Source organism: Molothrus ater, chromosome 26 (assembly GCF_012460135.2).
Source record: "Molothrus ater isolate BHLD 08-10-18 breed brown headed cowbird chromosome 26, BPBGC_Mater_1.1, whole genome shotgun sequence".
In the NCBI taxonomy this organism is placed as follows: Eukaryota; Metazoa; Chordata; class Aves; order Passeriformes; family Icteridae; genus Molothrus; species Molothrus ater.
Genome location: NC_050503.2, coordinates 424,499 through 439,720, shown reverse-complemented (window position 1 = coordinate 439,720; position 15,222 = coordinate 424,499). Strand labels below are relative to the sequence as shown.

General features: G+C 38.6%; 1 protein-coding gene across 2 annotated transcripts in view; it reads left to right on the top strand.

Annotated features, from left to right (window-relative positions):
* Positions 1-15,222, top strand: part of SPPL2B (signal peptide peptidase like 2B) — a 31,336-nt gene that overhangs the window by 1,449 nt on the left and 14,665 nt on the right. For both annotated transcript variants that reach the window (XM_036399208.2, XM_036399206.2), the window contains exons 2-11: positions 6,649-6,768; positions 8,796-8,978; positions 9,678-9,767; positions 10,121-10,260; positions 11,098-11,240; positions 12,065-12,161; positions 12,317-12,433; positions 13,905-13,986; positions 14,800-14,874; positions 15,008-15,070. In XM_036399208.2, coding sequence (XP_036255101.1) covers positions 6,649-6,768; positions 8,796-8,978; positions 9,678-9,767; positions 10,121-10,260; positions 11,098-11,240; positions 12,065-12,161; positions 12,317-12,433; positions 13,905-13,986; positions 14,800-14,874; positions 15,008-15,070 — 1,110 coding nt within the window. The remainder of the gene's footprint in view (positions 1-6,648; positions 6,769-8,795; positions 8,979-9,677; positions 9,768-10,120; positions 10,261-11,097; positions 11,241-12,064; positions 12,162-12,316; positions 12,434-13,904; positions 13,987-14,799; positions 14,875-15,007; positions 15,071-15,222) is intronic.

The following is a 15,222-nucleotide window of genomic DNA, read 5'->3' as shown; positions in this document are numbered from 1 at the left end:
ATGTTTCTGTTAGCCAAGCTCATGTTTTAAAAATTTGCTTGAATACCTTGTATTGTGCCTAACTTCTGCGTCTCTTGTGCTTGGACTTGTTGGGATGGCTTGAGTAGCACATCCTCCTTAGTGTGAGGCAGAGAGGAGTGCTCTGGTGCTCGTGTCCTGGTTTGGTACCCCTGTGACTGATGGCTGGAGTCATTCCAGGGGACAGTGCTGACAGCTGTTGTCAGGAGCTGCTATGTGGGTTTTCTTTGTGCCAGCTGTACTCATTCTCAGTGCTTTACTCTTGCCTTAGTGAGCATATACCTTTGTCTCCCTCCTTGAAACAGGATAATAGAAATGTTTTGTTTATTTGTTTTCCCTGGGGCAAGAGGAGGTAATGTCCACATTTGCTTCTATCTTCTGATTTAGGGAGAAGGATCAGCCTGGCTACTGAAGCATGGCTCTTCCAAATCTGGGTCCTTATCTGGGAACACTTTAAGGGTGGTGTGATCTTATAGATCCAAGTACAATCTGCACTTAGATCTTGCTTTGGTATTTGAGTTCTCACATTTCATTTAAATTCCTGTTCTTTCCAGGTATTGTTACCCCTCAGTTTCCTGTAACAACAGCAGATATGTGAGCCTTTGACTAGTGACGAACATAGCAACATGATCTGCAGCAAGTGTGTTGGATCTAGCTGGCCTTCACTATAGCAGCTTTCAGCAGAATATGTTGAATTGAAGTGATGGGTTTGTATTTTAAATTAGGGCACTCTATGATATGGGTCCAAAGAATTGGAAAGTCTGTCTGAAATTCTGCATTATGGTGGTGGCTGACAATTTAAGTCTCCTGGAATTATTGCATTATGAATATGTAGCTCTCTGCACTGTGTTTGTTGAAGGAGTGCTTTATTTGTGTGCAGCTTTGCTGCCTGCTGTTGCTGGTCTCCAGATGGATCAGTGCAGTTCATGGGAAAGAATGACTCCAGCTCCTGGGAACTCAGACATGGTACCTACTCTAGGAGTAGGATAGCTCATTCATTCCTTCTTCAAGGAACACAGCTCCCAGTGTCTGTGAAACCTCTCTTGAGATATGAGTGGCTAGGTCAGTTAATAGAGCTACTAAAGCAGAAAAGGTGTATAGGACATCCAGTGAGTGTGGGGCCAGAGGCAGGGAGGAACAAACAAGACAGACATTGGGTTGGCTCAGTCACACACACTGAAGTTTCTTGAAATACTGGTGAACTGAATTCTTCCTCTCTGCCCTCTTCTATCATTTAACTTGCAAGTCCAGTGCTTGCCTCTGAGCTACATTAATTCACCTAAAAAAACTTGCACAGCAAATAAACTGGGGAGCATTCTTGTCTTTTATGCATTGATCTGTGGAAGGCCCTGATGAGATTTAGAGCTAACAAGTATGCCCTTCTATTACCACAAACATTAGATTAGCTCATCTGTCTGTTAAATTCTGCCCTCAGATTTTACATTTCTGTTGTGTGAAAACCCTTTCCAGTTTTGCAGCTTTATAGAAAACACTTCCTTTTGTGTTAATTTTACACTATTGTGTGCTTTTTAAGCCACAGGATCAATAAGATGCAAGTATTATAATATACCTTATTGTCACAGCAGCTGTTGTTTTCTGTGTTTGAAAAAGGCTGGACTTGATATCCAAACACTTGGAAAAGAGCCTTTGGTGTTGTAGGCACATTGTATAGGATTGCACAGGAGATGATATTTTCTCCTGGGTTAATCTAGGATATGAAGTGGTCTCTAGGAGTAAGAAATCATTATAAATGTTCCCACTATGCCAGTGCATCAGCAGCACTGCTCGAACTTTTGTTGTCTCATACCTACTGACATGAATAAAAACAAACCTGGATGCATGAAAGTGGATAAGAACAAACTTCAGAGCTATGCTTTGCTTCTAAGTGATAATAGCTTTGTAAAAATGTCTGTTAATCCACATTATCCACAGATTATGTTCTCTACAGAGTTTCTAAAACTCTCTGTTCCCTCTTCTGCTTTTAGCCCTGCTCATATTGCCTTTAATTCCTCTCATGCTTGACTTTCATTTGGCTTTTGGAACACAAATCTACATAGCTTCTAAAATGTTTTGAGCGTTTCACATTAGGAACCTTCTACTCCCTTAATATTTCTTTGAAGAACGTCCATTAAATGGCTCAGAAAGCAAAATTGTGTATAACTGCCTCCCAGGTGCCTTTTAGGAATTATTCCTGAGTTCCAGTAATGCTTATCTCCACAGAAATGTAGCAACACACCCTATAGTTACTCTCATTTTAAAGATGTGTGCCATATATTTCATAGATGTAAAACTTTTAACTGTACAGCTTGATTGTTTCCCATATGCATAAAGCTGTTCAGTTACAGGAGAGCTCCTACAAAACTGCCTGAAGATTTTGGAGAGAGTTGTACATGTAATATTCAAAGCTAAGATACTTCATGTTTTGTTTTTTTTATCTAAGCCTAGTTAGATTATGTACAATAAGCAGGGAGCATTCTTTTGTTCTTGTCTTTTGTGTATGACTGTATTTGCATCTCTGTTGTTTGTTACTCTTCAAAATCAAATTCAAGATAATAAGTACAGGTTATTTTTCTAAATTATTTGCTTCTGTTGTTTAGGTGCTATGGTTGGATACCTGAGATATGAGTTAACAAGTCCACTATAGCAGGGAGCTGGAGTTCTTGTTTCCTCACAGCATATGCACAGTAGTGTCTCTCTTTCTTCACAGATATCTTGGAAACTTGCACTGTGCTCAAGTGGCTTTAATCTGCACTGAGCTAATCGGTGTGACCTCCCCTATAAGCATGCTTCAGGACAAATGTCATTGGCTCTAAAGGACTTAGTTAACACTCATGTTATAAAAAAGGGAAAAAGTTGCTGCATATGTTAACAAAGACCATTTATACACAGAAGAGCTAAATATAAAAATCTCTACCTCCTGTATATTTTTACAATGACGTGTCTTTACTGCTTTGCTGACATCTTGCAGCAGAATGCTGTCATTGCCTCTGGACACACTGTGTGTGTTAAAGAGGGATTTTACAATGTAGGTGGTAAAAACTGGCACAGTGTAAAATACTAGTAAAGCACACAACTCCTCACTGTGTCCAGAGAAGAGGTAGGTGTCCCATCCCTGAAAGTGTTCAAGGCCAGGTTGAACAAGGTTTGCTCTACTTGACAATTTCCCAGCCCATTGCCAGGGATTTGGACAAGGTGACCTTTAAAGGTCCCTTCCAACCTAAACTATTCTGTAATTCTCAAAAGTTTTCCAAAAAACATCTTTTTACCCTGGTCTCCTAGGGATGCATGATAATTTCTGTGTAGTAGGGTTTGAAATAAAGAGGAAGAAATAAATGCAATGGATTCTTTTAATGGATTTTTGAACAAGCATGTTAAGATACGACATTTTTGCTGACTCCAGTCATCTTTAGCATCTTGTTCCTCGGCTGCTACATGAAGAAACAGATGTGTTAGGTGTATTTGTAAGAGTGTAACTGCATAATTATCATATCATTGGTGTGTTTAGGGTAGGAATGTTAAACTAGATGTTGACAAATTAGTCTGTCACAACGTTCTAATTAGTAGCAGTGATGGTTAGGGATATGATATTATATTTATCTCCTGAACAAAGTTTCATCAGTTCTGGTAGGCACAAAGTGATTTCCTTGAGGAAAACTAAAGCAGAGCAATAGACCAGTTAAACACATCTTCAGTCAATGACTTCAGTTTTGCTTGAGTGCTGGACAAGAGAAAGAGAGCAGGAAGAATGGAAAGGAAGGAATTGGATGTGTGGGTATGAGAGGAATATGACACAAAGGGGGATGGTAGAAAGATAAGATGGTTGTGATGGGAGGGGGCTTGTTTGGTTGGTTTGAGGGGATTTTGGTTGGTTGGTGGATTTTGGGTTTTTTACAACTTCCAAGTGCTAAGTGCTACCAAGGATTAGTGAATGTCCTCAATAAAATGGAGAAACTTCCCATTACAATAGGAAACAATGCTCTGGGAACACAAAAATGATAAGAGGAAGAATCCAGTCACATTAACAGTGTTTGGTATTCCTAAGGACTGGATTTCCAAATCAGTGAGCTGAAATAGTATTTTGAGACTGCTACATTTAATATGCGGTCAACTTCTTCCTGACTATCTAGTAGCTTGTATGAAGCTAAAATACAGATATGATTTGCATTTGCTCTCAGCATCATCCTTTTGTAATCTATTACCAGACAGCATTTCTTGAACATTGAAATTGCTCTGTAAGAGCACTGTGAGGCTCTAAAGCAGCAACTGAAGATCAACAAGACTCTCCTTCAAAAAGAAGCATTGATCTGGGTTTGTATAATTGAATTACATTTTTAAAGTTAGGTTTTGTCCTGCTTTCTGAACACTACGTTTGTATCTTAATGTATTTTTATGTGAAGCATTAAAATCTTTTTGCAGCAGCTGGTCAGATCTTAATCTGAAATTGAATTCTTAATGTGTTGATGTTCAAACCTGACCAGATGGCCCCAGAATGCATATAAGCAAACTTCACACTGAGGAGCTGATGTTCAGTATTTTGTATAAAGGAAAGACTTCTTGACTTACTCTTTTTCAATGAGTGGAAATGGTGCCTGACAGTCCTCCCAAGACAGAGCCTGCAATCCCTGTGTTGCTGCTCTGAGGAGCAAGTGTCCGGTGGACTTGATGGCTGATTGATAAAGCGATGATGCTCTGATGCCTTCTTGTTCAAGCAAGGACAAGAGCCTCTTGTCAGAGAGAGAAGCATTGCAAGGGACCTGTTTGCCACTTAGAAATGGCCCAGAGGATTATTTCAGCGTCCTTAGAACACTACAACCAGACCTCATCATATACTTTGTGTTTCTTAACCATTTCCAAGATCAGGGAGGATTTACAATTATTTTGACTCAGTTAATACAAGAATGAAATCAACACTAATTAAAGGAAACCATCACTAGTGATAGGGGAGTTGTACGTATTTCCACTGTTATTTTGTCTTCCTACTTCCTGATTCCCTGGGTAAACATCTATTAGGACTTGGGGTGCAAACAGACAACTGCATCAACTCCACAGAAGTACTTTATTTTGCAGGTTATGTATATATTTGCAGGTTATGTATGTGTGTGTGTATATATATATATACACTCTTGTAGGTGATTTAGGTTCAGCTTTTTGGGTGGAAGATGAGGAATATACCTAGTACTCACAAAATTGTGTCACTATACACAGGGAAGGGAAGGATAGGAGTAGATGTTTAAAAGAACAGACCTCATCATGAAGAATGAGATTTGTGAAAACAGCTGTGTTAAGGAAATGTTTGCCAGTACCTACTTGTGAGCCCCCAGATCTTCCAGTTTTGCTGGGAAATGGCCTGGTACAATCTGACCTAACCAAAATAATGAGGAAATGACTGTGTTTGCTGTGGTTTTTTGTTTGGTTGGGTTTTTTTCAGGGATGGGAAGCTGAAAATATTTGTGCTAAAATCAGCACATCTTGCAGTTAGGTGTAGTATGAGCAGTTCACTGAATGAGCAAGTTACATACTGTGTATCACAACTGAGACGTCTAAAACTGGTAGATTTGCTGCATGTTACTATTTTTATTTTTTGCTGTAGTTCTTGTTCTCTTTCTGCATGTTACAACAGGATCTGGGTTCTGTTACCTCAGTTTCCATGAGTTCTTCAGGAGAATTCTAACATGTGCATGATGCAAAAGATAGCTAACCTCCTTATAAAAATGAATGTGATATGCTATGGATGTGGAATATCTCCTTGTTGAATCATCTGCCTGGTTGGGACCCCTTCCAAACCTCTTGGGCATCTATTCACCAGGTGAACAGGGTGAGAAACAGAGAAGGCCTTGACACTCTGCTCACTGTTCAGCAATAGCTAAAACATTAGTTTGTTATCAGCATTGTTTTGGGCACAAAACTAAAACACTGCAACATCAGCTGCTATAAAGAAAACTAACTCCATCCCAGCCAGACCAAGGACAGGCCTTTAATTATAAATATTAGATACGTAATCTCACTACTTACGTTGTTGCAGATGTCATTGGAGTTTTGACAACAGTGACAACTGGTCATTGAAGCAGTGATAAATAAATGCAGTAGGTAGACTTGAGAGTCTACATCTACTACCTAGGACAGAAAAAGAGCTGCTGCTGCTTTGGGGTCTTGCCACATCTTCAGCAAAGGTGTCCAAGGTTGAGTTTTGGAGTGATACAAATTTAGAATTGATCATTATTTCAGGCTGTACTTTCAGGAGTTGGTATCTTATTCATAAAATCATGAAACGCTGTGGTTATACATATGTGCATATGGTTATACATTTATACATATGTGCACCAGTGTTGTTTGAGGTTGGCTCTTTTGTTTGTTGTGTTTTTCTTTAAACACATCCAATATTGTTTCATTTGATTCTTTAGCCAATTGCTGTGTAGGAGGGAATCTACCTAATGTATCTAAAGTCCTTCTTTGAAGCATGATGGAAATAATAACAAATTCCACTGTACTCCCTGCACAGATATGGAAACTTTTTAGACTCTTGTTTTTCTTTAAAAATATAAAGCAGGCCAGTCAACACCAAGTTACTCCCTTCACTTCTGATATTTTATGTAACCTAAAATTCTTGTGAAATTTTTGTTACATTTTCAGGTGTACTGTGAGTATGGGATGGTACATGTCCTTTCAGAGAAGGGGAGCAGCAAAGGAAAAGACTACTGTATTCTCTTCAACTCTCAGTGGGCCCATTTGCCACATGATCTGGGTAAAGCTGTAAGTACCTAGCTAACTGATGACAAAAAATGTATAGAAATGCCTTTGTTACAAGGAAACTTCTGATTTCTTAGTTGGATTACTAGAATTTGAAGCAACTGCTTTGTTTGCTTTGCCTAGAAAGTGTTTTATCTCCTAAGATCACTAGGCAGTGCTAGGATGGCAATGTTCATTTCCAGGCATTGTGCAGAGATAATGACTGTTGCTGTTCAAAACAAAAATACTCCTTTTCAATGGTGTGATCAATGAAATTAAAATGGCACATACCTGGGCTTGCAAAGGAGTTTTTGTAGTCAGCATGGTACAAGAAGATATCTCATGGCTTTTCTTATATAGTGACTGTGGCCTTTAGTGCTTTCTCAGTATCAAGTGTAAGATTAGGTAGTCATAAACTGTGTCAAGCTTTTGCTGCATTATTCAAAGCTGTATGAGCTGAAAATGGAGTAAATTCTTCACTCTTTTCTGTGAGACAAAGTTACTGGCACTGAATGATGAAATCATTAAATGCACTTTGAATGAGCCCCACAGAATTATTAGAGTTCCTTACCAGTGTGTAGGCAAGTCTCAGTTACTTCTGGTGGGTTTATTGCACCTGTAGATTAGTCCCTAGATACATCAGTAGTTGTCTTTGCCTTGTATAGACTCAGCTAATAAACTCTTGCAGTTGCCCTGACTGTGTAATGTGAATTGTCACATGCATGACTGACGGTGGTACTTGTGAGACTGTACTCTAGACACTTTGTTTAAATCAGTCTCCTGTAACTTCACTAGATTCATATCTCAGTAGCTCTGCAGGAGCCAGTACAGTCCAGAATAGCTTGCACAGGCTTGGTAGTGTATGCTATATCCCTTGCCTGTCCCTGTCTCCTTCCTTGGTTCTTTCCTGCTTTTCTCTTCTTTCACATTCTCGCTCCTCCTCCTTCAGTCCTCCAGCAGTACAGTTCATTCACTGAGGCCATGCAGTGCAGCACTCTGAGCTCACTCTGCATTTGTGTTGTGCTCCATGCTCTGAGTCTTGCCTGGCCAGGAAGTGTGGGTTGGAGCATTTCACTGTCTCCAGAGGTCAGGCTGGAGACAGCAGTTTTCTGAATAAGGTGGAAGCTCCTGACAACCTGACACTTCCCTTCCCCTCCTAAAACTGTAGAGTTCATTACACAGGTATTGTATGTTGTGTACCTGTGGATTTTTAATACAAACTGTTCCATTTTTTCAGGTTAAAACTTGACCTTGACTCTACTCAAATCTGACAGCTCTCCTCAGCAAGGGCTGAGACCTGCTTCTCTTAGCACAGCTTGGTTGTTTGGTAGATAATTGCAGTTTTCTGGTAACTTGCAAATAGAACTGGGCAAAGATGCTGGTGGTTGTTTAGATTTTGCAAGGAACAATTCATGCCAGTGTTATTTCTAAAACCTTGAAGTGTCTTTGGGATGTTCTTGTTGAAACACACCAGATTAGATGCCTTTGGGTCTGAGGAAGGGCAAAATTAAGGAATTGGGACAGGCTTGCAATGTCTCTGGATCACAAGTGGTGAGAGAAGTAGCTTAGAATCCAGTATTCAAGTACTTGGGATGCAAAATCTCAGGTCACTGGATAGAGTAGGTTTCAAGATGGAAGTTTATTCCATATGCTTCTGTACTTTTCCCCAGCCTGTGTTTTAGTTTCTAGCTGTTCATACTCTCCATCATCCCAGCCTGCCATTCTGCTACACAAGCAAAGATAAAACCTTGCTGTACTCCTCCCACATCCTGGCCGTGTGCATCAGAACAGCAGCAATGCTGAAGAAAATAGATGCAAGTGAAGGTCATATTTTATTACCAGCAGAATTCTGTACAATAAGGTGAAACAAGGCAGGTCCCTACATAATAGAGAAGACTGCATTGTTTCAGCTTCCATTTTGTTCTGAGAATAGTCTACCACTCCATTACTGGAAGGTTTTAAATTACTCTTTAGAGACTCTGGCTTCTGCTCTTGACTTCTTTTATTATTTTATGTTATATATATGTATTTAACTAATTTCTTTTTTTCAGTCACTCCTGCAACTGCAGGATCAGACAGCATCTGTTTTGTGTTCTCCTTCTGATGTACCTCATGGGGGATTTAATAATCAAATCCCCATGGTGATGCGAGGAAATTGCACCTTCTATGAGAAAGTGAGGCTTGCTCAGATAAATGGGGCCCGTGGGCTGCTGATTGTTAGTAGAGAGAGACTGGTAAGTTGCTTTTTATCTTCCTATGCTGCTGATACTCCTCTGATGCTAGATATTGTCTTGTCTTTGGTGCACATTGCTGGTATTTGATGTTCCTCTTTAAAGTAAATAATGCATGTGTGTTCCTGCATGTACATATGTTGCATAGTTATGTGTGGAAACCATACATCTGATGGAAGAATGAATGAAACAAGAATCCTCATTTCAGCAGGAAGGGTTGGCAGCTCATGTGAAATTCAGGTTAAGGGCTCAGGATTATCCTTGTTCCAAATGAAACTGGAGTCAAAGGATGAGGTTGGTTTGTGACTCCATCATACTACCACACTCAATCTAGTGCTTTAGATTCAGCTGGAGCAGCCACAGCATGTATTTTGTAAAATTAGTAGTTTTGAAAATAAAATTAGTAGGTTTGAGTCCTGGTCAATACTAGAGGCACACATCAGTCATAAACCTGTGACCCTGATGTGCAAAAAAACTGCTTGAAATTTGGTTGCTTCATTTTGCTGTTACAGTCTTATATTACTTCTGTTTTACTGGGAGCAGGCATATATTTTGACTTTTGAGTGTTTGCTGTCATTAAGTTCCCTTCTAGAGTATTTTTTCAAATTAGCCAGAACAGAATTTGCAACTTTAACCCTTTTGAACCAGTAGAAGTATTTCCAGAAATAAACATATTCTTACCTGGTCTGAACTGTCTTTCAGGTTCCTCCTGGAGGTAATAGGAGCCAGTATGAAGAGATTGATATTCCTGTGGCTCTGCTTAGCTATACTGATATGTTAGATATTGGCAAGGTAAACTCGATACTAAAAGCTCTCATTTATATTATCTCATGTAAATGAGTCACTGCTCAACAGTATTAAGTCCACCTTAAGAGCTTTGAATATGTAGAGAGTGTATTCATGAAGATTGCATTATTGTGTTTTGGAAAAAAAAATCTCTTGGGAGGTTATTTCTCATCTTTGGAATAAAATCAAAGTACAGCCTGGTGCTGGAAATAAATATCACTAATAGAAGAGCCAATAGATGGCTCTTATGTGTTTATAATAAAGCCTGATTCTGAGGTTGCTTAGTGAAAATTAAGTAAGTGAACCTTTGCTAAGGTGGATTTTTGGATGTCCTTCCTAACTTGTAGTTCCCTCCACAGAGCTTTGGCAGCTCAGTGAAAGGAGCAATGTATGCACCAAATGAACCTGTGCTGGACTACAACATGGTGATTATCTTTGTCATGGCCGTGGGGACTGTTGCAATTGGAGGCTACTGGGCAGGAAGCAGAGATGTGAAAAAGTGAGTAACTAAATGCAATATACCAGTTTTCCTGTATTTTTCACAGAACAACAAAAAAAAGGTGGTGTTTATGTAAGCATCACCTGGCAGCTCTGCTAGTGAGGTTAGGAGACTCTAGGGAAAATGCCGATGTGATGTTTAAAAGGCCCTTTTGGTGTGATGTTTAAAAGGCCTTGCATTGGTTTGGTCACTGTAGGAAATCATTAGAGTTTAAATTGCATGTAGATTTTTTTAGGATTTTGCCATGTTAAAAGACCAAAAATTTGAAAAACTCAGAAAGAAAATTATTAAGTAATAGGCTTCCCTTTTGCAAAAATTCACCACATAAATGCTCTGTAAAAAAATAATAAAATTTGCTGTTACTGGTATAGGGCAAACCAAATTGATTGGATGGCTAATATATGCTATGTTTGTTGCCAACTTTTAAACGAAGTTTTATGGTTACTTTTTAGCAGCAAGTGGGATTGGGAGAAGGTGGTCATTGTCCCACACTAATTTTAACATTTATTTTGTATACACAACCTGATTCAAGGATTTCTTCTGAAGTTAACAAATTATTCTGTGGTAGTTTTCAAGATTCAGTTGAGTTTTTAGCAAATGAAATAGTTCTCTAGATAAGTTAACACAGCAGTTACTGGTTTATGCATTTGTGTTACAGCTGATGTTCATACCTCCATGGAAAATATGGTGTCCCACTGACTTGAGTGGGAATCAAAGCAGGCATTGGTGTTGTTTCAACCCCTTTTTGAAGGGTTTTTTTTTTTGCTGAAGATTCAGTGTCCTTGTGTATTTTGTTGCAGAAGGAATGAATTGATGGTAGCCATGTTACTCTTTCAGGAGATACATGAAGCACAAGCGCGATGATGGGGCAGAGAAACATGATGATGAAACAGTGGATGTGACTCCCATAATGATCTGTGTGTTTGTAGTGATGTGCTGCTCCATGCTCGTCCTCCTTTATTTCTTCTATGACCACTTAGGTACTCTTAAGGTTGTATTTGTATTGATACATCTTCAATACCACAAGGCTGACATCGTTCAATGTACACTTTATTGTGAAAATAATAATGAAACATCTCTCTTCTGTCATGTGTCTTCATCCCAATATGATTTAAAATACTGTAAGAAAACTTACTGAGTAGATTTCTAATCCTTCTTTTTGTGAGGTCTATCATAAAGCTTCTTTCAAACGTTAAAGACTATTAAGTAGATAGAGACTTAGTATTTTCCACCTTTTATTTTTGTTAAAGGGGTTCTCAGACCTATTCTTTCTCTCTATTATTGTTCAGTTTGAAGTCAAGACAAGGATCATTTTTTTGTCTTTATAAAGATTATCATTTTCTACTGATCACTTATCAGATTGACAAAACATGAGAGCCTAATGCTTCTTCATATTTTTGAGGAAGTAGTGAAACATGCATCCCATCTGTATTGATTCATTTTGCTACTTAGTGACTTTAATAGTTCCTTATAATGCTCCTGTGTACTCATAAAGAGAAGATAAATGCTTCACCATAGGTTGCCTTTGAGGCTTATGACTTACTTAAAGAAGATTAGGATAGAGGTTTTTTACTTTAAGTAGGTATTGCATAAAGTGCACCTGAGTAAAAGGAGCTAGAATTAGATACTTAAAGAGCACAAATCTAATCAATCATTTGAAGTCTCTGTATTTATCTTTCACTGTTGAAATGCAAGCCTTATTTCTCATTTAGTCTTACTGACTGACTGTTCTTTATTCAGTCAGGATATGCAAAAAGCATTTCTTGCCTTATCCTACTTGGACTTAATACTTTTTTCCCCTCAGTCTATGTTATAATAGGAATATTCTGCCTGGCTGCCTCGATTGGTCTTTACAGCTGTCTGTCTCCCTTTGTAAGAAGATTTCCCTTTGGAAAGTGTAGGTATGTGGCAAATTTCAAACTTTTAATAGGGAACTTAGATTTTTATACTGTTGGGTAGGTGTGGGGTTTAAAAGGTGGTTTCATGCTTCAAAGTGTTGATAAAGGAAGAGGCTATATACATTAACAATTGTAGCTTTGGTGTGATTCTTTTTCAGAATCCCAGACAACAACTTGCCATATTTTCACAAGCGTCCCCAGGTCCGGATGTTGCTCTTGGCAGTATTTTGTATCTCTGTCAGCGTAGTCTGGGGAATCTTCAGAAATGAAGATCAGTAAGTGATCTGTGCTAAAAAATTTTCTGTGCTAAAAATTGTAATACACTTTATAGTATAAATAACTGACATCCACAGAAGTCTACATATATCCAGAAATTAGGAATGACAGGAAAAAAAATAAAGACATGCAGAAATTCTTAGTTGTTCCTTATGTACTTAATTTTTTTCTTGTTCATTTAAATTACAGAAAACTGTCTCTTGTTAAGCTTGAATTTCTCTTAGTCTCAGTCAGTATTCTGATCTTTGACTTAAGACAGCTTTTCAGAAGTGATATGGAAAGTTGGACACAAGTTGTCTAACTTATTTCTTAATGAGAATAAGAACTGGTAAGATTGTCAGATCTTTAGTTTCTCTCAGCTTTCTTGTACAAGTCAGTAATTCTCTACAACCAGTGTTGCTGTAGTACCTAATTGTAGCAGGTTCTTACCACTTTTGTTAGAGGTGGATCTTTTACTGTGGTGTGTTTTTGTTTGTGTTTGGGATTTTTTACCTCTTACCTCACTCCCAGATATTCCAGTTTTCCCATATATACAGGTTGTGTTCATCTTCTTGGTTCATCTTTTGGGGGTTCAGTATTGGACTGAAATGCTGGCTGTGTTTCTGTTGATGATATCAAAGATGTCTGACTTGTGCTTTGAATGCATGTTAGTGCTTATGTGGGATCTGTGTTCTATGTGGACCAATCAATGACAGAACTCAAATCCAGGAATTACCAACTCTGAAAGACCCTTTAGAGAGATAAGTGTCAGACTGAGGAGCACAGCAGTACTATAGAAATGTTCCAAAATACTTAGGACTAGGAAATCCATTTTCTGCATCAGAGCTGAAGTGGGCCTGAGTGTTTCCTGCAAGAGCTCCATCAGCAAGTACACATGTATTGATCCAACAGCACCATCTGTCATTGTACCCTGGACCATAGCAATTTTTGGGAAACCTTAGTGTTGTTTTTGTCAGATCCTACTTGTCTTTAACCCTAGACGTTGAGAGTAAAGCAAAGAGCACTTCTATACTCAACTTGCAAAACACAATTGAAAACCAGGCCCAGCTGTAAATTTGCCTCAGCACACAAGGGTGCACACCAATATACAGGACAAAGGACCCCAGCACTTCCCATTTCGCTATCCCCTGACCTCATTCAGCCAGTTTTCAGTCCACCTCACTGCTCATTCAGCTAGTACTTCCTCAGTTTCTCTGTGAGGATTTTATGGAAGATTGTCAGTGGAAAGCCTTACTGAAGTCTAGATAGACAATCACACAGGTCTTCCCTCATCTCCCAGGCATTTCTTTGTGGAAGGTTATCAGGTTGATGAAAAACAACTTCCCATTTGGAAACTCATGCTGACAACGATGTCAAGCAAGTACTTTGAATAAAAGGGTTTTTTCTTTGTCTCTTGTCCCTTAGTGAGGACAAGGCTTGGTCTGTTTTTCCTGCTGTTTCCTGCAAAAATGTTACTTTTCTCTCTTTAAGGTGGGCCTGGGTTCTGCAAGATGCTTTAGGAATTGCTTTCTGTCTTTACATGTTGAAAACAATTCGCCTGCCTACATTTAAGGTATGAAAGTTAAACAGAAGTTATAGACTTTCAGAAGAAAGTTAAAGAGAAGTTTGCATGTATATGTTTGAAGAGGAGTCACTTAAAATGGAGTATATTGTCTTGGAAATGCAACTCCATTCATATGTCAGCATGGAAAAAAGGGATGCAATGAGTATAATGAAGACCCAGAAGTGGCATATGATTGTTCTGTAGATTCTGTTGAGCGTTGACTAGTAAATCACACAGCACCTCTTTATTTATGTATTTGGTATTTGGGTATTTTGTTGGGGGGGGGTGTGTTTGTTCTGGTTTGATTGTTTTGATTTTGTTTTTCAAATTGACATACAACTAATGCATCAATCTAGTGGGTTTTTTTCCAAATCTTTCTGACCTTAGTCAGTATCCTAAGACAAAAATTAATATTAGTCATCTATTTGCCCCTTAAGCAGCTCTTCAAACTCTTGTTTCAAATTGTCTTCACCTATAAGTCTGTACAGACTGACAGTAAATGGTATATAGTGTTTCAAGCTATGCCTGGCATCTTCCAGTGCAGAGCTACTTCATATTTCCCAGCAAACTGAAGTGGCACCATTTTCAGATTTTACACAATAAAGAATTTTGGGCAATAACATGTAATTTTGTGGTTTATTATATATGGTGCATGCAAGACTCTATTCCTTTATCTAAAATATTTAGGAATTAAGAAAAATACATTACTGACTTGTTTTAGTCTTTGCAAGCTTTTTCTTTTAATAGCCTTCTAATTATTAATTCTTTGCTGTTTGCCAATGCATTGTATGTAAATACCAAATATCTTGTCTCTTCCTTCAGGGTTGTACCTTACTCCTCCTGGTTCTTTTTGTGTATGATGTATTCTTTGTATTTATCACACCTTTTCTAACAAAGGTAAGTAAGGTGCTTCTCTATTGCCTGCTGCCCACAGAGCAAAGTGTAATGACTTGTTTCTCTGAGTGTTCCTAAATGATCCCAGAGCTGCTGAGTGAAGTGCTCATTTACAATTTTCACATTTTTTCTTTAGACTGGGGAGAGTATAATGGTGGAGGTCGCTGCAGGCCCATCTGATTCTGCCACTCATGAAAAGGTACTGCATGTTGGCTGAAAATCTGGCACTAGCTTTCAACTATTACACTTTTAACTTCTCTAAAATTCAAGACCACAAAGCTGAAATGAAGATGTCAGTCTGAAAAGAACTTAATATGGGAATAAGTGCTCCTGAATGTTTATTCTGGAGGG